Here is a 27,000-nt window from a genome sequence, read left to right on the forward strand (position 1 = left end):
TAAAATATATATTGTTTTATCGAGATCATGTAAGTTTAGTTCATTCACAGAATGTTATGAATGCTGCTATACCTTTCACAGAAACTTTTTATTCTGACTGAAAATAAGGCAGCTGGTATCAATCAACTGTGCCTTTTAAACTAATTACTTTGCACATAGGATCGTGTTTTAGACAGCAGAGGGAGCTCAAAAGTAGGTTTTTTTTGTTGGTGGTTTTTATTATCGAACAGGGCATCTCAGATTAATCCACGTATCTCAACTTAAAAAAAATAAATATGGAAAAAGGATGTTTACTGATAACTAAAATTAGATTGGTTAATTTTATCACTTTGTTTTTCTGAACAGGAAGCAATGCATCAGGGAATACTGGCTCAGCACAAACTAACCCAGGAGTGCTTGGAATGGGAGGAGGTGCAACTGTATTACCTGCCTTTGAGTACCGAGGCACTTGGATACCTATCCTGAATGTAACAGTACAAGGCAGTGCTAAAGCTACCTAGTAAGTACCTCTATCTCTTTGAAAATATATATAACAAATATTTTTATTTCCAACTTGATGGTTTAAGGATTTTTTTATTAGTGAATATTGAGATCTTCATTTCACTGATGTTGAGGTATATTACAGATTTGCTTTTTGTCAGTGACATGAGGTGTTCTGATTTTTCGCTATTTTGCCCAAATGCTCTGGATTCTGATCCAAATATCCCCTATCGCTTTAGCATCTGTTGGATTTTTTTATTAACTCTTCACTTTGAGGCCTCATTACAGTATATAACAATTGTAGAATATATTTTGCTAGGTTGTGTAATGGCAAACATTGGGGCATTAAGCAAATGGGACATCAGTGAGAGTAAAAAATAGCTTTCTTACACCACCTTTACTATATTTACAGTTTTTATTGAACAGGATATTGTTGTTGATATTGACCAGGTTGTCATTCCAAACAATATATTGACCTATATATGAAGGTTAGACTGTGAATCTTCTTAGAATGACGAGTTACTTTGTCATGACTTTGTATAATGGAGATCACGTTCTCAGTTTAGAGTTGTGAGTACAGTTACTTTTGAAATAATAGAAAGTTTTTTCATGTCAGTCATGACTACTGAGGGTCAGTCTTTTCCAAATTGGAAGTTATTTGTACAGCCCATGAAATTTTGGCATACTAATACTCGGTGAAATCAGAAAGTAGCCTGGATCTCAGTACTTTTTTTAAGGTAGAAACTCCTTTATCTGCCTTTGAGATGTAGAAGGACAAATTCATCTTTAGATTTCAATAGTTTAACATGTATGTATTGATTGACTTTTTGTTCCAGCAGTGGCCATGAATGTTATTTTAGGTTACCTGACTGTTCTCAGGAAATGCAAATTTTTAACAACAAAAAAAATGAGTGAAAGCTAGTTCATGCTTTGGTCAGCTACTACAATCTTGCGCTTTTCTTCCTTTTCTTTTTTCTTACTTTCTGTTCTTAACTGCCTCAAGAACATTGCAGCCACCGTCACAGTCTCCTGTGCTGCTCTGAACTTGCTTATGTCTTACCTTTGGATCCCTCCAGTGTCTCCATGACTCCCTCTGAGTAATTTTTGCATTCTTTTTTTTCTTCTGTGCAAGATTACAGAATTGTCACTAGCATGTTGTGTCAGCAGTTCTTCTCCTATGTTGCACTTTTGTCTATAGTCCCTGCATGTAAGGAGATGACTAACTGTAACTGTAGATTTGGGTCACATCTTGGCATTGATTCTCTCCCATTATTAGATTTTCACACCACAGCCACATCTTACACTTCTACACAATTATTTAATTGGACATATGAATTGTGAACAGAGCTTGCAGAGGCCTTTTTGCCAGTATGGGCCTGTCTCTTCCCAGACCATTATGCCTTGTCGTCTTCTTTACATGAGGAAGTAAGTGTTTTTAAGAGGAATAGACAAAGACTATTCAAGATTTTTCATGGCCATTCCCATGTAACTGTAACTACTCACTCATTTACTCAGTAGTTTGCTTTCCCATTTTTGAAAGTAAGAGTACATGACCTCAATCTCACAGGTACATTGCATACATACACACACACTTATTTGCAGACAGGGGGTAAAAAGTTGACCATTTGATTTACGTGTACTGCCTATGCCCCCAGATATCAAAGGCAGCCATCTTCAGGAAATTAGAGGTAATAACGGACATGTTACATGTTCGGGAGAAAGAAAATCCTTTGTTCAGAAAAGAGTGGTGACGCCACAGCTTACAGTGTCTTTGGTATAATGTAGCTGGAATGCCTAGCCTTTTTAAGAGTAGATTGTAGAGCAAATGATGAAAATAGTGGTTGCTGGGGTAGCAGGTAGGTTTTGTAACGGACTGTCTCTCCTTGTGTAGACGCTGCTGCTGTGGCAGCTACAATCCATTTCCTGTTGGATTTGTAACTCAGCAGTTCTTTATGTGCTTTTAAGGTAAAAGATGAAGAAAAGTGGCAATGAGGCTGCAGTTCTAGCATACTGATGTTTTAATTGCATGGCTTTCAGTTGTGAGTCATGTAGACATTTCCTCTTTGTACAAATAACTTCCATTGTTTACCTATGCATGTAGGTGATGAATATTTGGTCATATATTACCTAGCTATGACAGGCTTTTCCAGTCATATGGACTCAAAGATAACAATAATGGAACGTCTGACTTGTTCGCAATTTGTTATAACTATATTCACACTGTCATGACTTTCTGACCTATTTCCTCTGTTGTTCCTATGTACTTGTGTTCTTCTGACTAGGTTCTGTTGCAGTGGCTTTAAGTAAAATAATAATAAAAGTAGAATAATTCATTCAGTGATGCTTGCTTATATGTGTTAATTTAAAAAAATATTTATTTGCAGATCTAAATACTGTACTCAGGGTTTGTGTCCTTTCATTTACTATTTTTAGTGACTCATTTACTCTCTTAATGACTTAAGAAGTTTATTTTCTTGAGTTGTTATAAATCTTGAAGGATGGTATTTGGGGCCTGTTTGTACTTCGCATTCATTTGGAATCTTGTTTTTTATTAGTGTTTTTAATTGCAGTGGTACTGTTACACACTTACTTGTCATACTTTCCATTTTTTAGTTTGGAAATGCTGGACAAAGTAGAGCCGCCTATGATCCCTGAAGGCTATGCCATGTCGGTGGCATTTCACTGTTTACTGGATCTTGTCCGTGGTATCACTACCATGATTGAAGGAGAGCTGGGAGAGGCAGAAACAGTCAGTCAAACCACAACAGAGACAACTTCATTACCAGCACAGTCTTCAGAGCAGCGACACTTGCACTCTGTATCTGACCAATCAGAGAAAGAACTAGGTATATAAAATACAGCAATTTTACATAAAGCAGGATTGAAATAGCTCATGCTTTTTTTCTTAAAATTGTTTCAAAATTGTATACAAAAACTTTTAATGGAGTGGGTTGTTTGGGTTTTTTGTGTGTGTAATGGGACAGCAGTAGTCTCAAAAAACCCCACACCACCTTAACTTGATGTACTGCTTCTATCCTATAGCACCTTAGCCATAGGCTCTGTCTGATGTATTAATACTGTTTTACATGTGTGTATGTGGCATGTGAAGGAGAGATAACCAGGCATTCTGTTCTCCAGAACTACTATTCTGCCTTCTGGTGTTCTTAATTCTGCTTAACACTGAGATCCACAGTCACGTAAGACAACCTGACTGAGAGAAATGTGGCAGTTAAGGACCACATTAAAAGAAAAATGTGTTTCTAGTAAGAAGACAAAAAGATGAATGTTTTAATGGAGAGATTTTAAGTAAGATGGCAGCAGTTAGGGCAGAACTTCATTAAAAGCAGGAGTAACAGGAACTGAGGCTTGTATTCGTGCGAAAGACCTGGCTTTCAAGAGTGATGTTTTTGGCTTGCGTGCCTGGAAGCTGAAGTTTGTACCGACGCATCAGCGCTGCCGAGGCGCGAGGAGAGGGCGTGGCTTGTCCCGAGCGCCGCCCGTGGCTGCGTGGAGGGTGCTGCTCTCCATGGTGCTGCAGGCAGCGCCGGGTGAGCCCGAGCCCGGGCCCTGGCAGGGCGTGGTGGAGGGCGGGTGGCGTGGAAACGATTCGAGCAGCTTATGGGTCTGTTAGACCGGTATTTTTTTTTCCTGTTAAATTAAAGAAATTAAAAAAAATATGGAGAATTATAAATACCAGGGGAAAGTATTTTTCCTTCACTACAAAATTTCAGTGAGTTTCTTGTCCCACATTTATGCACTTTTGAATGCTTATTTTTACAGGCAAAGATTACAAATAGTTGTATATACCTTTGTCACATTTTTTGGGGGTGTAATTTAGAATCAGCATTGCCTTGGTGACATTTTTTGCTTTAGCAATGTTACTTTAAATGCGACCGTTTAAATGATACTGCTATGTGTTTGTGTATACACATATATGTATGTATACAGACATATATAAAACCACACTTTAAAAGATGCAGTAGCAAGCATTTGATTTGTGATAAAATTGAAAGTTAAGTAAAATATTGTGTTTCTGCTGTAAACAAGTATATGTATTTCTTTCAAGTTAGCAGAGCTGTCTGGGAAGAAATGGTGAATGCTTGTTGGTGTGGTCTTCTGGCTGCTTTATCCCTCCTACTTGATGCAAGGTATTTGGTTTTTAATTTCTCTTGATTTTTCAAAGATTATATTCCCAGCTATATTTTGAACTGACTTTTGATACCGGTCAAGTTTAGGGTTGTACGAGAGCGCGCTGTTCATGGCACCTCAGCAGAGAGGTTTGTGGGTTAATGATGGCTAGACTGAACAAGGTGTCTGTTAAGAGTAAACAACACAGAAGTCTCCGTAAGTCTAGCATCAACCATTAATGTATTTCAATATAGAACAATTAATTACATTTTTTAAGGCTTCCACTTAAATTATTTAAATTATTTTTATTCCTTTTTACTGTGACTGAATGTTTCAACACATTGAAGTGATTCTGCCATTGTCCTGACTACTGTTGATAAGAGGTTAAATAATGTCTTGGCACTTGTTAATACTATGCAGTCTTTGAAGTGGGAAAACCTGTTTACTAGGCAGTAACTTTGGTAACTTAATTGTCTCTTTCAAAGAGTCTTTTGTTATCAAACACCATTTAAATTAGTGTTAAATACCTCCTTATAGTCTCCTTTGCCAAGTCATTCAGAACTAAAGACCAATTTTATAGGAAATGGTTCTGAAGAATTTTCTTGATTAGTTATGCTTGCTCTGCAGTATTTATAGTGTTGACAGGTTTAAAGTGTATGTTCTCATTGCTTTCAGTTTTGCTTAGCTGCCTGCTTCTGTGCTGTGGATTAATTCTTACTAAACAATGTATACTCTTTCAGCACTGATGAAGCTGCCACTGAAAATATTCTAAAAGCAGAATTGACCATGGCTGCACTTTGTGGACGACTGGGTCTTGTCACATCAAGAGATGCCTTTATCACTGCCATTTGCAAAGGATCCTTGCCTCCTCACTATGCCCTTACTGTATTAAACAGCACAACTGCAGCTCTGACCAGCAAATGTAAGTAGGTTTTCCTTAACTGTGTTTCCATGTATTGTCCTCTAAACCTAAATTTTCTTAGGGTGTGATTGCAAAGATAGGCAACTGCAGTATTTACCTATACAAAATTACATTGGAATCCTCAGATAGTATCTTGACAGCATGCTTTCCAGAACTGGTTAGTCTTGCAGCATCTGCTAGGTATCATTCTAGTCAACCTAAAACTTCCCAAATGCTTAGCATGTGTCAGAAGTTCATATTCTATGGAGATCTGTCTGTCATCCTAAAGATCTGTTAGGGTATGTAATTAAGGTGTTCAAATTCTGAAAGGGTCTCTGGGCAACTTGGATACTTGAGTTGGCTAGAACATCCTGCATTTGTGGTGTACTACAGTCTTCTACAGTTCTCTAGTGATGGTAGTACTTACTAGTTGAATTAATGCTTCCCACATCCTGAGAGAATGTTGTAATTTGTGGGATAAGCCAGTTGAGGTTGTACTCTGTTTCTAATTTGGAAAATGAATTCCTATGTACTGAGAAATGCAGCTACCTAGCAAATATGCACATAGATCTAGCATTAGGCCTTTTAATACAAAGCAAAAATACCTTAGTCTGGGAACAAGCACCAGCCCATGAACTCAGCGTATTACTAGATTGTAAGTCTGTGAAGCAGTATGCATAACTGAGCTACATGAATCTCTTTGGAAATTAAGCAGTCAACTTCAGTTATTTTATATAGGTTACTCTTCTTTTTACAGGTGAGTTATAAAATGGGTGTCCTTGGAAAACCATGGAAAACCATCATGACACAGCATTTGTGACACCTTAATTTTCTGAGTGCACTAATACAATGGTAGCACACAATAGTGATACCATTTACACACAATTACCACGGATAACTGAGTTGAGACACAGTCTAATGCTTGTATCTTAGCACAAATATTTCAGTCTCAACATAAAATGTATTAATTGTATTGCAAGCATTATCTAATAGTTAGTGAGAGGAAGTAATTAACGGCTCCTTTAACTCCAAAAGTCAATGACATAATAATCTAAATATAAATAAAGGTCTCAAAGTGAGCTACCTTAAAGCTTAATACTGTGAAAAAATTCTCTGGAATTGTTGGAATTCTGTGGAATGTGTTTGCCAGAAGGTGGTTGTTACTACAAGTAAGTATTGGATTTTAAATTTAGGTTTTTTTCTTTTCAATTTTCCTCTAGCATATTCCATTCAGGGACAGAATGTTCAAATGATCAGTCCCTCAAGTGAGTCTCATCAGCAAGTTGTAGCAGTAGGACAACCCTTAGCTCTTCAGCCACAGGGAACAGTAATGGTAAGTACAACTTGTGAGTGATCTCATCCTGCCTAACGGCTTCTTACTGCATCTCAGTATGTCTCAAAAACAGGCAACAGATGAAAAGCATTCTTACAAAGGTTGTCTGAAATATTATCTGAAGCTTTTAATTTGGAACAGTGCTGGGCAGCAAAGTTCTCTAACTGTAAAGAAGACTTATGCTTGTGTTTTTTTCTGACTCTTAGCTCAGCAGCTTCCATCCATTCCGGTTGAAAAGCCCTAGGTCTCAGCTCTGTTATGTGCCTGTGTATGAAGGCTCCCTTAGATGATTTTTTTTTTAAGATAGACTCTGATTTTGTGGAGAAGGTGCACTTAACGCTAGAGTACTTGATCTTGTGTCTGATGATAATGTGAAACTGGGAGGAGTGGGCAGTGATTAAGTTGTATTCAACCCCGGCGAGATAACACTGAGAGAAGAGGGATAGTTACTGAACTACATCTCTAAAAAGATACACCAGGGCAAACAAAATGTAATCTTTAAGCTATTTAGTAAAAAATTGCAAGTTTCCTAGAAACACTGTTATTGTAGAGTAATAAAAATTGTGTGGTCGTTTGGGTTTGTTTTTTTTTTTTTTTAGCTGACTTCAAAAAATATTCAGTGTATGAGGACATTACTCAACTTAGCTCACTGCCATGGAGCTGTTCTTGGTACATCGTGGCAACTTGTCCTGGCTACTCTTCAGGTATAATAGGAAATACTTACGCTTTGCTTTTATGCCTTGCCTTTTTGCCATAATCAGGTTTCGAGTTTTTATGTGAGCAATAGAAAAAGCTTTGGTTCTACTCATGGTGTACTTTGAATTGCCTTGAGTAAGTATGGTAGCATTTTCCTTGAATTCTGTTTGGCTGGAAGGCTGTTGACTAGCCTTGAGTACAATGTTTCCCTGCCTGAAAAGGCTTTTCTGCTGAAAATGATCCTTTTGTATTTCAGCATCTTGTGTGGATTCTGGGACTGAAGCCTGGTGTTGGAGGTGCATTAAAACCTGGAAGAGCTGTAGAAGGGCCCAGCACAGTAAGCATGATTGTTCATTTTACAGTTAATGATTATGCAGTATTTTCCATTGCCATCTATAAGACACATTTCTGTCTCTTTTTCAAGGTTCTGACTACAGCAGTTATGACTGATCTGCCAGTTATATCCAACATACTTTCAAGGCTTTTTGAAAGCTCACAGTAAGGAAACTTATCTTATAGTTAAAATAATGTGTGTATATCAAACTTGGCAGTGTTTTGATAGCCGTTATTTTTCAGGTACCTTGATGACGTGTCTTTACATCACTTAATAAATGCCCTTTGCTCCTTGTCTCTGGAAGCCATGGATATGGCCTATGGAAACAATAAGGTATAGAAAGAGTTCTTCATTTTCTTTTTAGATGTTTTTTGTGAAACAGGCAGAAGACGTGTACATTTATCCTTAAAGCTAACTGTTTCTAATAATAAGAAAGTAATACATTTGATATTCTAGAGTAAAAAAAAATTATGAACCAGAGAATGTCTTGCTTATAATGGTTCATACGGTTACTAAATTCTCTGAACATTCTCATTGTGTTCCTACTATGATTTTTGTTAACTGAGCAATGTCATGTGTTTCCATTAATCAGACTGTGGGTGGATAAAACTTCTAAAAGCCCTTGTAATTTCAGAAGTTAGGGATTCTGAATAGCACAGTATGTTCTGCGAGGTGTTAATTTTCATTTCAATTTTCTTTTATAATACACTTCAGAAAAAGCCTGACAATTTAGATATTAAACCCCCTCTGAAAATTAATATTTACGTAGGAAAATGATAATATTCCTGTCAGCCTCAGTAAACAACCTTTAGCCCAGAAAGGTTAAAAAACCCTGTGATTGAGTAAGATTGAGTATATATTCTTTTAGTCATAATCTCATCCCAGAGGAGAGTTTCTGAAAGTTTTTCCTTGATGTATTACACTACAGATAATGATGACAGAAAATACGCTTTATAATATTTGATAATTACAGCAACAGAGAATAAATTAAAATAAGCTAAGTTTGTGTTTAAAATCAGTTGAAAATGAGAATAAAAAATCAGCAGAAACAGGAACAGAGAATAATTCCAGTACATTAGTCATTTTGACTACATGTTGATTTAAAAAAAAAAAAATTAAAAAATTAAAAGAAGCTTATCACAAATATTTGCAGATGTATTTGGTGAATGGGAAATTTGTCATATTCCCGCAGGGCGCTTATGAAGCTAGTGGAAGATAAAGCGTAAGGGGATTCGTAAATGAAATATTCTATATTGTTTGTTCATATATAATTTTAACTTTAAAAGTTGCGATGGGAAAAAGCTATTTTGCTTGTAAAATATGTTATGAAACTGATTGGGGGGAGGACTAAGTAAAAATGAGAGTTTTTAAAGGAATATCAATGCTCTGGTTAGTGTCAAACTTGGAGAAAACTATATGAACAATTGTGAAAGAAGTATTCTTCATGGTATGCTGTTGCTACCCCCTTGTGGCTTCTCATGTAGTACTGCAGATGCTGTGGAAACTTCCCAGCCATGCTACCTAAGCTGTTGTGACAGTGTTCACAGCCTACTAGAAACAGTACTTCAATGAGATTAGTTGTACCTTAGTTTATAAATTATAATGTAGCAAAAGTCTCTGACATTATCTGAGTTACCTCAGAGTCATTTGTTCAAATTTCATTTTATTAAGGAACCATCGCTTTTTGCTGTTGCTAAATTACTGGAAACGGGATTAGTTAACATGCACAGGATTGAGATTCTTTGGAGACCTCTGACTGGTCATCTTCTGGAGGTAACTAATTACTTTTATCAGTTGTACTAGAACTTAGTTTGTATTAATAAAGATCTTGTGGAAATGCGTTTTTAAAGTGTAATGTTTTAAAAAAAAATCTAAATTTTATTTACATGTTTTGGTTTATGCACTTTGTTTTTGCAGCTTGAATGTATCACAGTTTAAATTTAAAAGTGAATGTATATATTTAAATTCCAATGTTTTAATATCTCTTACTAACTTTGTCTTTACGGTGCCGTCAGTCTTTATATGTTTTAAACACAGCAATGTATCAAACGATCAATTTATTATGCTTCATATATGTGTTATAATTAAGGTAACACAAACAGGTTTTACTTTGCTTTCACATAGTACAAATATCTAGGAAGACTTTAAGATATGTTTTTTTGCCTTTACCGGATAGGTTTAAGCCATTAGATTTACTAATAAAGGGTTTGTTTTAAAAATGTGTAAGCTAACATATTGAATGGTCTCTTTAAGTGAATACTGTACAAATATAAAAAGAGGTGTCATAATCCTATTTCAGTTTCTTAAGTATTCTAACTTCAACATTAAAAATACGTTCCATCAAGGAAAAAAAATCTTAGATTTTGAATTTCAAACTAAAAACAAGTGACAATATAATTGTAAAGTTTTCATACTCTACACACATATGTAGAAGAGTGAAATGCAGGAACAGCATTTAAAGTGGATAAAGGAGAAAGCTTTTCTTCCTTCTTTGCAGAAAGTTTCAGAAACTTCCTTAGAACCGGTGCCTTATTCCAAACAGTATTTAAGGATTCGCCATCTCTAACCTTACTTATGGAGATATCTCCACGTAATCTTTTATCCAGGAGAAGAAATTTGGATACCTAGGGGTTTAAAGACTTAAAGTACGGTCATCTCTTGTGTCCCCCCCCCGCCAACAGTAAGGTTCACCATCCACAGCTTGAGACTCTGTTTTCGTCTAGTAAGCAGTCTGTTTCAGTTTGTTATCCATTGTGGGTATTTGCGACTGTTTTGTAGGGAATACAGAGTCTACTTCAATTTCTTTTAAAGTACTGCTTTATTTCCTTTTAAACCTAAGTCCTTGAGGTACAATAAGGGAAGAGAAAACACCAGCTGCAAATTCACTTAAACACAGCCTGAGGGAAGAATTCATTCCCTGTCTCTCAAACTGATTATCTGGTTAGATTCAGAGCATCATGAAGTAGTTCAAATTCTCTCTTTTTTGTATAAGGTAATAAAACTATTAAGTAATTCAGGAGAGTAGCTCTTTCTTGTCTGCATTTTTTTATCATTAAGCTAGCTCTTCTGCATCATCCTCCTTTTCAGTTTGGCTAGTAGCTGATAAGGGAATGGTCCACCAAGCAAAACCATCAGCCTTCCTTATGATCCTGCTTTGGACTTTGATTCTGGATTCTCACACCATCTGAGCTGGGGCTGGAAGGATGGGTGGAAATAATTATGTAGATGTCAATGAAACCGTAGACTTGACTTACTTGTTTAAGGGTAATGTATCTGATATGGGAGTACAGTTCATACTCTGTGCAAATCCATTGCATAGATACCATGTTTTTAATTTTTCTGTTCTAAAAAAAGCAATTAGCAAAACTATTAGGTTTAGATAATTGAGAGACAGAGAAATGAAGACATACATTTGAAACTTAAGCTTGAAATAGTGTTCGCTATCATTCTGTCAAGTTTTTGAAATACATGGAGTTTAAGGCTTATTTTATGTTCACTATATATTTACGTTTTGTATTTGAGAATATAGAAGAGCAGACACTTTCTGTGGTGGCTACTGTCATGCTTCCTCACTTGATTACGTTAAGCAATGTGTGAAAGATGAAACTTTGAATTTTATAGTAGCTTAAGACTAAGTTAATCCAGAGAGATTCAGGCAATCATTGAAGAGTTGTTTGGTGCTTTTTAATCAATCATTATCTGAATTAGCACTTAGTATATTCATTTTGGAAAATGTATTGGCTTGAACTGCTGTGGTTTTCATTATGTTTCCTTCTGTGTCTTTCACTGCTTCCTATTGCTTCCTTACTCAGAAGGTATGTCTGTCCAAAAGATAAAAATTGTTTTACTACTAAACTTAATTTCATCATCTTGAGATTTATTGTATTGTTGTAAAAAAAAACCTATCGGAATATTGTAAGCAAATTCTAATATAATTAACATAACATATCCATTTTTATATATTACATATATTGAAGTCTTGGTTAAATAAAAATGACCTTAAACAAGACATTGCTATGTTTTCAGGTCTGTCAGCATCCAAACTCCAGAATGAGAGAATGGGGAGCAGAAGCTTTAACTTCTCTCATTAAAGCAGGACTGACATTCAACCATGATCCTCCATTATCTCAAAATCAGGTAAAGTAAATTTAAGAGCAGCAGCTTTTCTCCTTTTCTGGAACTTAAAAGGAACATGAAATCAAAATCTTCCCTAGAGGGAGTTTTCTACAGTTCAATGAATAGGAGGCATTCATAATGCAACTTTACTACTGAGTTTACAAAGCCTACAGCTGTAACGTTCAGATGTTACTATTGAGAATCACCTCATGCATTCTAATGAACTACATTCCTTCCTTTTTCAAATGCATAACAAAGAGCCGTGATGCTTGCATGTTGTGTCCGTTTGTTGGAACAAATTATGGATTACCCTCATGAGTGCAAAACAATTCTAGAATGTTTAGAAGTATATACATGATGTGGTGGCAGGTAAAAAATAAATTGCCTAACCCTCTAAATCACATCTGTTCAATCCATTATTAATAAAACAGTCTAATATTTTTACTGAGGTTCAATGGATAGTTTTTTCAAGGTCTCTTTAGCAGGAAACTGAGTCAAGTCCTGCTGGGTGAGCATAAAGTTGCATGATGGTTTTTATGCAACTGTGACAGCATGCTGTAGCTCCTTCCTGAGGGGCCTGGAGAATGGGGGTGAGGGGGAGGATGTAGATTTCATGCTGAGATCCTTTATAAAGAGTTTTTTAGAAAGGCCAGTCTAACACTGAATTTGAGCATTTAATGAATGAGTTACTGAATTAATTTAATGAATCTTCAATTGGTACCGTATGTTTTTACTTTATGTAAATATAATTAAGGACCAGTTAAATTTTAGCATCCTTAATATACTTTATTGTTTACTTTTAGAGACTGCAGTTGCTTTTATTGAATCCACTAAAGGAACTGTCAAACATTAGTCATCCTGATATCAGGATCAAGCAGCTGGAATGTGTGTTACAGATTTTGCAAAGTCAGGGTGACAGCTTAGGACCTGGTTGGCCATTGGTGCTTGGAGTCATGGGGGCAATCCGAAGTGATCAGGGGTAAGTGGTGGAAATAAAATTTTAAAATCATGTAAGATAAGAACAGTAGGAAGAATTCTGCTTTTATTTTCATACTTTAATAACCACTTTGATAATAGCCATAATTTTATTGTAAGATTTAGCTTATGAACAATTATACTAAAAAAATACAGTTTTTAATTTTTCCTGTAGCACACTTTTATTTTACTGAATTAGTCTTCTAGAAGACCAGAGTATTGTTCCACTCTACCCTCTCCTGTGGTCAGCATGCAGTATATACTGAGGAGTACTCATCGTGACAATTCATTTGATCTTAACCATCTGCTGGACACATCTATGGTGCTTGCAGATAATTCTTTATGACTTAGCTGGTACTCACAGTTCCTCTGTTGTTTCTGTTTCTTCTCAAATCTTTGGGTAGTCTCTAGTGTGTGTCATCTTCTGAATGCTCTCTCTTTTTGTGGAAGCCTTCCTCCCTAAATGGCTGCTGGTAGCACAAGGATGGAAGATTATTTACTTGCTGTGGGTGAATCCCTTGACTGACCGATGCAGCTGACTGTTGCCAACAGAGCGGGAATGTTACTGGACTGATCCTCTTGCCCACAAGGGAAAATGAGAGGGAAGGTTGCAAGGAGGTTGTTTTTTGGGGTTTTTTTTTTTTTTTTTTAAATGAGCAGTGAAATGAACATCTGGCCCTGAAACTGTAAGCACCAAGAACTGTACCCACACACTTAGACCATATTATTCATTTGCTAGTGCTAGTCAAGACTAGCAGCAGGATAGGTCAGCAAATAACTCTGACATCAGAAAGATTCACCTTGGCATATCTCTCCTTTTGCCCCACCTTAGCTTCTGTCTTCTGGCCATATGAAGACCTCCTAAAGCCCCTTCAAATGCTTGAAGGATTTTGCTCTTGTGCCAATATTGCTTGCTCTGGCAGTAGTACTCGCCAAAATCCACAAGGATGTTTGCATTCTTGGTTGTGAGCATCCTCTTTTTAGTAACCATGCTTCCTTTTGGTACCTGCTGTTTCCAAACTTGGTGCAATATGTTCTGTGGTTCCTACATGCCTTTTGATTTTCACTGTAGTTGTTGATGGATGAGAACCAACACAGATTACTTCTCAAGACAGTCTTCAGATCCTTTTAAATCTCAAACCCATACCTCACTGTCAGATCTGTCTCAAGATGTTACTAAGATTTTGTGTTATATCTTAGTCTCCTCCTGCAAAGCACATAGAATAATCTGCTTCAACTACATAGCACTGTTTGCCCACATCATACCAACTACAGTAGGAAAAAAAATTAAGCAAGCTTCCTTTAGCTTGGGTAACAACTGAGTTTCTTGCTTCACTTATAGCTGTGAGCACAAGATGCGGGCACTATTATCATACTTTAAATACTAACTTACTGACCATGAGACTGTCTTCACAAGTGTCTTCGCTCCTAGATTCAGGACAGAAATCCATTTACCTTCCAGGAGAACTTTTTGCCAGGCTGCTATAAATACAAAAGATGCTATTTTGAGAGCCAGTGATAATTTGGTTGCTTCTTGAGTGTACGATACTAGCCTGCCAAACAAAAGGAGGTCTGTCTGAAGAATTTTTCAATGGAATGCCCCTGTTTATTTTAAGGATAGATAAAGCCCTATATGATCTTAAGTTTGCGAGCTAAGCTTAAGTTTTTTGCATCTATGTTTACCTTTTTGGTGGCCACCTATAACATGAAGGTCAATTTTACATTTTGAAGAGCTGTATTGCGGTTGCTATGAAGGACTTTGAAACCTTTGTCCCAGCACATGGTAGTGTGGGACATGAACTGGGCAATGAACTTTGTATTTGTTCCAGTGGCCTCACATTTGAAGATTCGAAAGAAAGGTTACTTGCCAATTAACTCAGCTCTTCAAAATATGTAGGGTAACTATACTTTCATTTCCCACCTCCTTTCCTTCTCTCTTAGAGTCCTCAAAGGTCACATACCTGTGGAACTTTGTAGTGGAAAGGGAACTGCAGCCTGTTTCTCTTTATAGGCTCCTGTAATAAATATGGGGGAAAGTAGTGTGTGAGCATTTCCTCCATGAGTATAGCAATGATAAATCCTTGGATTTTATGTGGTAGGGTGGATGTCTCTCTGCAGTATGCAACATATTAGAGAATTATTAGTTACACCATTATTGTCCATGTGAAGTTTCTTGTGCATTCCTCTGGCTTCCATGTTTGCTGTTACAATGTCAGTGGAAATGGCCCACCTAAGATTTTAATTTTGAATTAATTGAAAAAATTATTCTTTTATTTAGGATTCTGAAATATGTAACTGACATATCTGTATTCTGAATTTTTTCCTGGGATGTATGTTCTGAAGGACATGAAGTTTCTGTATTACAAACCTTTGGGATTTTTTTTTTTTACATTAAACATTAAGAAAAAAAAAACCCCAACAAAACTATAGTGAAATTTAAATGCAGCTTTCCTGTTTTGTATTATCTCTGCTTCACCACTCTTTTTGATTCCTTCATTGTCTCTCACTAAACAAGGTTTTGGTTATAGATGACGTTGCTGCTTCTGAGAGGTCCTTCTCACAGATCTTTTCCATACTACATTTTTATTTTAAGTTTCTATTCAGAATTTAATTCTGAAGGCAAAGTATTTATTGAAGGGTCTATTTAAATGGCAGATATTTTGAAAAGATTTTGTCTAACATTGTATAGTATTGAAGCAAGTAAGACTACCATTATGTTAGCATATATCTTCCCTAACAAATAATACATTTTGCCCACCTGTTTGGCATACTTTTAGTAATTTGTAACTGCTGATACAAGAAATTGTTCATAACAGCTTACTTTTTGGAAGATTATCATGCTCAACCTTGAGTTTTGTTTTGTCTCTTGTGGCTTTTTTAGAATGTTTTAGCTGACATATTTGAACTAACAAGTCCTGTAAAGTGGACTTTACTATGTAAAACTAGCTGAGGACCACTGGAGAGCCTAAACTTCAATGTCACTAACTAGTTAACATGGACTAAAATACTTCATCAGGATTTGAAGCTTCAATTTAATGTTATATCTCAAAAATCCCTCTAGTTTGAAACATCTAAAATGTTGCAAATTAATCTCAAAAACATTATTTTTTAAAATGTTATTTCCTGAGGTATTGTGTTCAAAACATTGCTGTCCTCTTGAAGAAATTTGAAATAAGTGTGTGTGTTTTGTTTTTGTTTTGTTTTTTTAAGAGAGTCCTTAATACGGACTGCATTCCAGTGTCTTCAGTTGGTTGTGACAGACTTTCTTCCAACAATGCCATGTACTTGTCTACAGATAGTTGTTGAAGTTGCAGGAAGCTTTGGACTTCACAATCAAGAGCTAAATATTAGCTTAACTTCAATTGGTTTGTTGGTGAGTTTTGTATTAACCTACAGTGATACTGCTTCTGGCTTTCATTTTCTTCTCTTTTTTTTTTTAATGCAAATTAATCTGTAGTCAATTCTACAAATAAAAGCCAAAACTTATTTTTTGAGTTCTTACTGAACTCCCATGCTGTTATTTGGAATCATATGTAAATTGAGTGAGCACAATTTATTTTTAATCTGCCCAACTCCAGGGTTAGGTAAAGAAATAGTATGTTGTAACCATGTTCATCAGTATCTTATTTTTAATACATTGTTTCCCTTTCTATTACTTCATGTATAACTGGGGCCTAAAAGCTGATGCTAAGAAAAATACTTTCGGCATCTTGCAGTATTTATGTGCTGATCTTCTTCCATCAGTGTAGGGGAATTAATATCTTGGTGTACTTCACAAAATACTTTTCAAGTGAAAATGAGAAACAATATATTTCATGATCAGTAAGAACATTGTAATATTTTTATTGTACAACAGCATATGTCTTATTTATTTTGTAGTGGAATATTTCCGATTATTTTTTCCAAAGAGGTGAAATAATTGAAAAGGAGCTAAACAAAGAAGAAGCAGTGTTGCAGAAACAGGCAGAAGAAAAGGGGGTGGTGCTGAATAGACCTTTTCATCCTGCACCACCATTTGACTGTCTTTGGTTATGTCTGTATGCCAAACTTGGAGAACTGTGTGTGGATCCTCGACCTGCAGTTAGAAAGAGTGCTGGGCAGACGTTGTTTTCTACTATTGGTGCTCATGGAACTTTATTGCAACATTCAACGTGGCACACAGTAATATGGAAGGTATGACATGTACGCTGCCTCTGAAGGTTTTTTTTTAAATTGCATTCATGTTTTGGTAACCGTTGACATGCTATTTTAATACCAGTTAGCTAGTTTATTAAGGCTTTTTAAAGATAAGATACGGTGGCACAAGTCTGATACCATCTTTTGTTGGTTTTGTTGTTGGGGGTTTTTTCCATGCTTTCTTTTCTCTAGCCCTTAAAGCCTCTTATGTAATATAATTTTTGTATCTTGACCATTTCTTTCTTACTCAGGAGTTGTATAAAAAGGCTGCTCCCTTCCTATGAAGATGAATGTCTCCTTTCTTTGTGTGAAAATATGGTGATGTTTTGAGGGTCATGTGATTGGACTGATCTGATCAAGCTTTACTGTGCACTCTGTTTTGACTCTCTTATTTGAGAGCATCTGTCAAATGCCTTGTTCTAGATCAGTCATATTGGGTGTGCCTTATGGAAAAAGTCAGGCTGTAGCTGAGTCTGTTGCCTTTTTGTACCTATGAGGTATCCAAGATCCATTGGTTTTAACCTTCTGTTAGTGCTAACACTCTTCTCAGTGGTTTTGATCATGCTGTTTCTAACCCTTCTCAAGTGAACAGCAGTTGGGTGATTCTCTCAGCTGTGGTAGAGACTGTTTAGAAGAAGGGAATTCTCAAGGTGAAACAGTGACAGAAAGGATAATGAAAAAATTACTGGGTTTTGTTCTTTTACTGTGAATACAACAATGTTATTTGAAAAGTTGCTTTTTTTCCCTCTTTTTCTGACTATTACAGGTTTTATTTCACCTGTTGGATAGGGTTCGAGAATCTTCTACCACAGCTGACAAAGAGAAGATTGAATCAGGAGGAGGCAACATTCTCATCCATCATTCAAGGGATACAGCTGAGAAACAGTGGGCTGAGACATGGGTATTAACACTGGCTGGAGTTGCAAGAATATTTAACACCAGGAGATACTTACTGCAACCTTTAGGTAAAATTTATAGTTCAAAATTAGAAAGATACAGTAATAAACTTTCTGCTTTTGTATATGTTTTCAGTTAAAGTACTGGACAAGAATCTTAATCCTAGCTTAAAAGTGTGTTCTGTTGTATCTCACCTCAAATGTGATGAAAATTATGGAGTTTTCAATTCATGCTCCTTATAGTCAAAAATTATAAGTACCAATTTCATCTTTTGTATCCCAGTACTTGAGATAAATCTCACTAGTCACAATTCTGTGTGCCAAATAGTTTTAATTTATAGTAGCCTGATAATAATAATTTTTCTGTTCTTCTGGTTGTCGGAACGTATTTTTCCTCTTGTCTTTCAAAGGTTATACAACATTTGCCTAGAACTCTTCCATGGCATCAGTGTGTCAAGTTTAACAAAGTGCTCTTACAATGTACAGAGAACTCACTTGTAAAGTCAGTGAAGTGTATAGCTTAGGCAAGTAGTGAATTTCTTAATTAAGAGATTGGACTTGTTATGACGTGAAAGATGTTGAGATTACCCACTATTTCAAGAGATACTTCTCCACTGTTTGTCTTGTACCGAGACAAACTCAGTTTGAATTACTTTACTCTTGTCCCTAATGTAGCTAACTGAAGTGAGTTCCCCTTTTCTTCTCCTTCCTTAAAACTTTACCTTTCCTGTTTTGAAGTTTTTTATTTTTCTTCTGTGAATGCTTGGTATCTTTCTTTCTTTCTCTTCCTTTTTCTCAGGCTCTGTTTTTTCCCTTTCTTTTTTGCTTTCTCCTTATGGAAATTAAACATTAGGTCATTTACCAAGCTATTGTAAAATATCAAATATTACTACATACAATTGAACAATATAAATTTATTGAACTATGTAATATAATTCAGCATTCATGCCTGTTTTGTACAGAAAAATGTTATGTTTCAGTTGAGGCTTCTAAAGAAGGATATTCTGATATAATTTCAAAACAGCTTTCATTTCTAGTTTGGTTAACTAGAATTACTTAAATAAGTGACTTTCAAAAATAAAAATGTGATATAAAGAATGTATAACTCACATAGAAAATTCCCCATTACATTAATATACCTTCACTATCCCATAGCATACAATTGTGTTTTATTTCATTTTGGTATTTGTGATACAGATACCAACATATAGCTATCAAGAATGTTGGTCATTTGCAGAAATGTAGTAGGTTTTAAACTATATTAAACTTGAGTTAAAACTGAATAAAATTTAAAACATTACAGGGCTTATTTTAATTAGTGGTAATGAATAATGTAGAAAATTGAAGGTTAAACTCAAGCTCCAAAAATGCAATCTTTCTCCACGGTACAATTATTAGAGCATTTTAAAATCAATTCTTTATAAATGCATTGCATGTTTATAGATTTGATTTTTAATTCCTTGTGTGTGCTTAAGACTTTTTGAAATGAACAGGCATTTGGTAGGTATTGAGAACAAATTTGTTTCACTATCCTGAATAAAGAAAACATATTTTTCTGGTATGGGACATGGTATGTGATTTCCTCCCCCCGCCCCCCCAGCAAATTTGACACAAACATTGATACGTTGTTTCATTCTTCATATTTGTGTGTTCCTCTGTCACATTCATTCTTTCTGGTTATGGTTGAACTGATGTGTTCTGAAAGTCATTCAAGCCATCACCTAACCTCATGAAATTTCTCTGTATTAAAGTGACAAGTACATGAACAGCCTTTTAGAGACAGGGCGGGTGGGGAAGAGGAATAAGAAGCCAGTTCAAAGTTGATTTTTTTTTTTTCCCCTTCTTTTAAAATAGGAGACTTTTCGCAAGCCTGGGATGTTCTTCTTGATCACATCCAGTCAGCAGCACTCAGCAAAAATAATGAAGTTTCCTTGGCTGCTCTGAAAAGCTTCCAAGAGATCTTACAAATTGTTTCTCCTGTTCGAGACTCAGAGAAGCCTGACACACCACCTGCTATCAATGTTTCTGTACCTGTGGTGGTAGGGACAACAACTGCCACTAGTCTTGGCAGATCATTCATGAGAACTGACTCCATAGGAGAACGAATAGGAAGATACAATGGATCTGAACCACCTGTAATAACAGATGAGATTGAAGATTTGAATCTTTGGTGGGCAGCCTGGAACAGCTGGTATAGGATTGGTTCAGAAAGTACAAGGCCTCCAATTACTTGTGATAAATTGACTTTCATTCCCAGCCAGCCTTTTCTTACAGCTTTAATTCAGATATTCCCAGCTCTTTACCAACACATCAAAACTGGTTTCAGCATGGATGATCTCCGAAAGCTGGGTGTCATTTTGCATGGTGCTGTTTCAGTTCCGATCAGTTCTGATGCTTCCCCTTTCATCCTTCCATCTTACACTGAAGCAGTTTTGACAAGTTTACAGGAAGCAGTGCTTACAGCTTTAGATGTTTTACAAAAGGTAATAATGTGACTTCAAATGCGTGGTGAAAGGTAAACTACACTGTGCCTCAATTCTTCTCAGAACTATGGTGTGGTGACTTAAACACGAATTTTTATAATTATTTATTACTGCGCAGTGTACTGTATTAGAACAATCAGATCGCCATTCCTGGTGCAGCTCAGGTGCTCTGCATTGAAAGGAATGGTGTAATCTTTATGAAATGTATTTTTACTTGATTGCAGAAATACCTTAAGCGTGGTGTGTTTGTGGTCGTTTACTTGTCTATCTAATACTACCGTATTGTACTGTTATGAGGGTCTGTACATGGAGTTTGGGGAATAGTCCCCAAACGGTATTACTTATGTGTCCAGGTACTGCCATAAACAAAATCTAGAAGAATAGTAATCATGAGAACTTTGAGTCCATACAAAATATAAAATATAAAAAGGTCTCTGGCAGACCACCTACCTTATTGCCTCTTGTTAGTCAGTTCTTTAAGGAAAATGCTGCATTTCTGCTTAAGAAATTCTTACTGTAGAACTCGTCCTCAAAGAGCACCCTTCATGCAGGTCAGTCTGTAAAGAAGAAATTAGGGTGCCCTTTTTCTGGATAGTTAAAAAAAAAAAAGAGGAGTTTCTTTCTGGAGTTGTAAAACATCTCCTTACAACATACATTGTTCATTCAGAAAACTTATTTATTCAAAAGAAGCAAAGTTGATAATGAATGAGATCATGGATTTGTATTAAGCACTGCTTTAAAACAACCCCCCAAGCCCACCCTCCCCAAAACCTACTGGGGAAGTGCCAGAATTAAAACTATCCATGTGAATTGACTTCATTCCCTTTAGGCTTTCAAGTTGAGACTACTTTAACTATGTGGTCATACCTTTTTTTCTTTTCCCCTTGGACAGGATCCTGCCTCATTTAGCTCATAGAACACATGGAGCTTACTTAATGAGCAGCAATTCAGCATCTTCTTTTCTTTTTACTTGGTGTGGGTTGACTTATCTCATACTTAAACCCCACAAGCAGGGCAGAATCATTATCTTGCAGTCATTCCTTTAATTTATGAGTTTAACAAGTATTCATGAATGTATTTTGAGAACAGAGGTATAAGATCAGAAGTTGGTATTAAATCTGTTTTGTATGTGGGGATATAAATAACATAAAGTTATAACACCAATCATCTCCGCTAAATTTTCATCCTTTTCCAGTCAGGCTTGACCCTTTTGTACCCTTCCCTTTCCAGCAGCTCAGCCCTGCCCAAGTCATGTTTTCCCCACTTAATGACTCCATATATTCATCTCAGATTTTTCAGTTTCTTTGCTGGTCTCCTTATCCAGATGTTCTTAGTTCCCAAAGGCTGCAAGCATTAGTGCTCTTCAAAGAGGGGGTTACCAGAGTTTTTAACATGAGGAGAAACTGCACCTTTTTTTTATACTTTTGTTCTTGTCAAGGTGTTAAACTGTTGTAGCTGAAGTTTTCTTAAACAATAACAAAAGCAGTAACTCCCTGTGGGAAACAGAGACATCCCCCCTTCCCTCTCCCATTCAGAATGGTTAGCATGGCAGTTACAAGCCTTTGCCAATACAGACTTAGGTAGGAAGTCTTAGGTACCTCAATTTATACAGTACCTCCCACCCCATCTATGGTTATTTTACTAACAGAACAGCACTGAAGTCACTAAAAAGATAGGTTGAAGTATATTTGGACGTAGTAAGTTCTGTGAAGTCGTATGATTACTCCTCTTGGCTATATAACACAGTACGATTGACATGATAAGGCAGCAGCCAGTGCTGATGTGGAGCAAAGGCCATTGGTCAGATGGTTTTGCTGGAGGCCACAGTGTTTTCTTCCTCTGCTGAAATGGATTAATGTTCTTGGGAGTACACACAGAAGCTAGTGGAACAGTTGAAGAAGAGTATATAAATACTTGCCACCTTCTTTTAAACAAAATGTTTCTTAAATGTTGGCATTGCAGGATCAGATTAAGTTTTGTTCTTTGCTGATACAGGAAGATTTGGCTCAGTTCTGACTTTCTAAGAAGTTCTGGAACATCCTTGTAATTAGAATAGCATGAAAAAACCTTGACACTTTTAAGACAGAGCCTCTGACTGGTTTAATAAAGAGATCTTACGATGTGATTGCACTAGCAAAGGAAATTGCAACTCGGGAACATAGGACTCCTTTCAGGCTTCAGTGTATTGAGCCCATTTTACACCCTTTGTTTTGTTCTTAGTTTTCTTTTTATTCCTCATTAGAACTTGTTTTCAGGTCTTTCACTGCTGTAGTGTAAGTGCCTGCTTCATCACTGTAGCTCAGGTGAAGTTTGTACTCAAGCCCAAATTCTCTGACAGTTTTCACTGCCTCCCTACATTCACTCTGGGTCAACTCTACAGTGAGCCAGCTGGCTCACCAGACAGAGGAGCAGAGCTACATACTTGGGGATCAGGTACATTTGAATTCTGCCTCTGCAGGTGGTGTGGATGCAAACATCTTGAGCTATGAGTGTGGTAAACTCAAGGCTATATTTACATACACTGGCAGGGATGGTAGAAACTTAGCTATGGAGAGCTGTACAAAAAAAAAAACCAGTAGTCCATGACAGGAGTTGGACTGGGAGTTGTTTGATAAATCTGAACTATTAAAAAATGTGAAGGTTAGTAGAAGAATGCTTTAAAGCATAAATTTCTGAACCTAAAGTACTGTGTCAGTTTTTACAGCAAACAATGATCTGCAGAGTATTTTATTTTAGAGTATGTTTGTGTTTTGTTGTTGCTTGACGATTACTTTTTGATTTATACATATCTCTCTACTTCAGTGTGTAAATAAGTGCAATTAATGCAGTAAATACTATTCTGTTTTATAAGCAGCTCTTAAAGAGTATCTTAAAGATACTTTCAACATCCTTTGTCACACACTTTGCTAGGATATTTTTGAGTTTTTCATATGCTTAGATAAAAGTTAACCTGGTGTCAGTCAGAAGCATAAGCCTCTTTCATCTAACTGGAATTGCTTTTCAATTTTCAAACCCAGGTCACCTAATCCTCTTTTTTTAATATTGTATGGATAATTTTTAGAGTTGAAAATACCCTAGTAGACTGGATAGAAAACGATTCTATTTGTAAAATAAAAATTTTACAAGAGTTTCATAAAATACGAAGAATAAGAAGCTACTCATTCACAGACTTCAGGAAGGAAGTAGTTACTGCTTTTGTTCACCAATACAGAAAAAGTAGCATCTGAGATTATTTTCCATTGATCCTGAAATGAATAATAATGATAATAAAAATCGTAACAATGTAATGGCAAATGTTTTTTGAAGTTTTGCCATTATAGATGTTAAGATAGTCTTTCGTGGGTAATATAAGTTACATCTGTGCAAGTAAGTTGCATCTATACAAAAGTTATCCGGGGGTTTGTGGATGCTCTCTTTCTCTTTCTAATCCATGTACTGGTACATAAAATAATTTTTTAAACCTTTTCTAATAGGCATGTAATCTTGCATTAACCTGTTTAAATTTAGTGCAGTGACTTCAGTGCAGCAGCATATCAGCTGAAATTGTTTTACAGGGTGTTGAATACTATTAGATCAGCAACTAAGCTTTTAGTCTTCTGCCACACAGGTGAGTATCTAGCATCAAAGCATCCTTTTCAGAGTTCAGTACAGTCTTCAACTTGAGCACCAGAAAAGGAATATGGCTTTTTAGGAGGAGTGCTGCACTATATTCATGTTGATTAAGCTTTTTGAGCATTAGACATGTATTTTGAATTACAGGAGCCTGAGGAAAAGGGAAAGGCCATTGATTCATGCAGTGTTCTGCTGCAGGTTGCCTGAAGGTGCAGCTAGGTCTTAGGATGATCTAGTGATGACAGTGCCTGTAGCCCCTGTTGGCTTGCTCCCTCTCATGGCTAGGAACTCAGGATATTTGCTAGCCCATTGGCTGTCACAGCTAATGACACAGCCCCAGCATGGAGGCTGTACTCGAACAGCTTCGGAGCTGTTGGCAGCTTGAGTGAGTTCAGCCAGAACTTGTCATGGATGACCTGTGGTTAATGAAAAGAGGGTTTGATTCCTCCTCAGTGAAAAATGACAGTATGAGCACAAGGTCTTTTTGGGGAGCAATAAATAGACTGTTTCTTGAAGCTTTGAGAAGAGAGACTTTGGGAGGAAAAGCAAGACATTTAAAATTACAGAAAATAATTGGAGTAACTTCACAGAATCATTGTATCTGGCTTTGAAAATAAATGCCGTAAGATTGCCTTGGGATTTATGTTGCAACAGAAAATCATTAGCCTATGACAACGTGATATTTCACTGACATCTTCTAAGTACACCCTTCCTGAAATGTTTTCCACTTTAGATAAAGCAAGATTATGAGTTTCAGCTATACCAAAATCATACCATTCTCATCTTATTTATGCTTCTTTCTGTAAGACACAATTTTAATTGCTTAGGAAAACTTTGTATGAATGAATTCTGAGATTTAAATGTTCTGTGAAGTAGAATTTAAAGAAAATGTGGCTGAGATCAACAGACAAGACTTTTATATAAGACTTATATTTTGCTGTCCTGTCAGAGCAGAGTTTTTAAAGAAAAGGTATCTTTTACTGGACGAAATGAGATAGCTGCATTTACTAAACTGTATAGGCCCATGAATCTTGCCACTTAACTTACTTTAATAAAATAACAAAACTTACTTTCCTTAAAGTGTTAGAACTATACACTGTCTTTTATACAGCATGTTCTTGCATAGTCTTTTGGGAATTTTTCTTTAGGAGTTCCTTGTACTGATGCAGATTTTTGAATGTAGAAGCTCAGGATGTATATTAAGCTTTTTTATTTCCTTTTGGTATAGGCTATATGTGTGGGCTCAGAAAGTATGCAGATAATGTATCCTGCAATCTTTGACCAGCTGTTGGCATTTGTAGAATTTTCCTGCAAGCCTCCACAGTATGGACAGCTGGAAACAAAGCACATTGCAAATGCAAAGTATAATCAGGTAATTAATTAGAGATCTTGCTTGTTTCACTTCACTGGTGAACCCAGTTCAGCTTCAGATACAGGTTGCTTAGCAAGATGCATTTATTTCCATCTGTAAAAGCTTTTCTGTGCATGTTGTGTAGTAAGTTAATTTATTAGTATTTTTTTACATGCTTTTTTGTTATTTTCTTTTGCTACCTTTGAACTGTGCTTTGTTTTTATACTTTTATTTCTCTGCATAGGAAGAGTCCTGCCTGGACACCAGACATAGTGAATGTGTCTAAATTTGTCCAGTGAATTAATCTAAAATAACTTGTCCTACATGTGATACCAAATTTAATAGAAAGATACAATAATTTTGAATGGAGAAAATTCCCTCAAACTGCAAATTTTTGAATTGCACGTGCTGTAAAGAAGTGGGACATGTTCAATAATTCTTTTTTCTTGTGTACTCTGCTGTTCACTAAGCATGAGCATCTGATTCAGTGTAATCGAAGAGGTAACTATTATGTATGTATTAATTCTTCTTATTCTATTTGTCCTGCAACACAATGGAATCACACTAGATACAACTATTTGCACCGGTGAGTTAAATTTCCTTAAAGATTGTCCTAATGTAGTTGTCTTGCCTAGACTGCAACGTTTCTCCTACATAAATGTACTTTACTTCAATGTAGAGTACATTCTCATATTCAGACTACGTTGTATTTGCAGTTTTGTTGCTTGGACCATATTCTTAGCAAACCTTGCATGCACTAAACTGAGAATTCAATGCAAAACATACATTTTCTGTTCCTTAATGAATATGTTTTCACATATAGTTCAGTAATTTACTAACTTCTTTTCCTAGGCGGAATGGGTAGCACTGAATTACGTACCATTTGCTGAGAGATCACTAGAAGTTGTTGTGGACTTATACCAAAAGACAGCTTGCCATAAAGCTGTGGTAACAGAGAAGGTTCTTCAGAACATTATTAAGGTAAAAGTTTGTCCCGTGTATGCTCTGAATTTAATGAGCTTATATAGAAAATCGTGAGTTTTATTCTGAGCTACTGTTGATAAACACCTTCTGGGAAGCTTAAAGCTTTAGTAAACAATTTGATATTTTATGAAGATGAGCAGCAGGTAGTAATTTCTTTTGAAGCTGCAAGGCTATTGATTAGGCTAAAAGTATTGTTCGTTAGCTGGATGCGGTGGGTTGACCCTGGCTGGATGCCAGGTGCCCACCAAAGCTGCTCTATCACTTCCCTCCTCAGCTGGACAGGGGAGAGAAAAATATAACGAAAGACTCATGGGTCCAGATAAGGACAGGGAGAGATCACTCATCACTGTCTTGGGCAAAACAGGCTTGACTTGGGGAAATTAGTTTAATTTATTGCCAATGAAATCAGAGTAGGGTAATGAGAAATTAAAAACTAAATCTTAAAACACCTTTCCTCCACCCCTCCCTTCTTATGGGACTTAATTTCACTTCCAATTTTTCTGCCTCCTCCCCCCGAGTGGGGCAGGGGGAGAGG

At 36.3% G+C, this 27,000-nt stretch overlaps 1 protein-coding gene across 3 annotated transcripts in view; it reads left to right on the plus strand.

The window, feature by feature from the left end:
• The window catches only part of MON2 (MON2 homolog, regulator of endosome-to-Golgi trafficking), a gene marked incomplete at both ends in the record, with an annotated part of 74,601 nt that overhangs the window by 30,153 nt on the left and 17,448 nt on the right, over window positions 1–27,000 (plus strand). The window contains 19 exons of one of the 3 annotated variants that reach the window (XM_082003137.1): window positions 346–499; window positions 3,094–3,326; window positions 4,547–4,628; window positions 5,349–5,530; window positions 6,730–6,842; window positions 7,442–7,546; window positions 7,795–7,875; window positions 7,963–8,036; window positions 8,115–8,205; window positions 9,544–9,645; window positions 11,899–12,009; window positions 12,792–12,967; window positions 16,174–16,336; window positions 16,843–17,136; window positions 17,906–18,104; window positions 19,890–20,518; window positions 25,359–25,502; window positions 26,050–26,067; window positions 26,334–26,462. In XM_082003137.1, the coding sequence (XP_081859263.1) occupies window positions 346–499; window positions 3,094–3,326; window positions 4,547–4,628; window positions 5,349–5,530; window positions 6,730–6,842; window positions 7,442–7,546; window positions 7,795–7,875; window positions 7,963–8,036; window positions 8,115–8,205; window positions 9,544–9,645; window positions 11,899–12,009; window positions 12,792–12,967; window positions 16,174–16,336; window positions 16,843–17,136; window positions 17,906–18,104; window positions 19,890–20,518; window positions 25,359–25,502; window positions 26,050–26,067; window positions 26,334–26,462 (3,080 nt within the window). The remainder of the gene's footprint in view (window positions 1–345; window positions 500–3,093; window positions 3,327–4,546; window positions 4,629–5,348; window positions 5,531–6,729; window positions 6,843–7,441; window positions 7,547–7,794; window positions 7,876–7,962; window positions 8,037–8,114; window positions 8,206–9,543; window positions 9,646–11,898; window positions 12,010–12,791; window positions 12,968–16,173; window positions 16,337–16,842; window positions 17,137–17,905; window positions 18,105–19,889; window positions 20,519–25,358; window positions 25,503–26,049; window positions 26,068–26,333; window positions 26,463–27,000) is intronic. The other 2 variants (XM_082003138.1, XM_082003139.1) reach the window with 2 other exon arrangements.

This window comes from Phaethon aethereus (assembly GCF_964289735.1).
Source record: "Phaethon aethereus genome assembly, chromosome: 1".
Lineage (NCBI taxonomy): Eukaryota > Metazoa > Chordata > Aves > Phaethontiformes > Phaethontidae > Phaethon > Phaethon aethereus.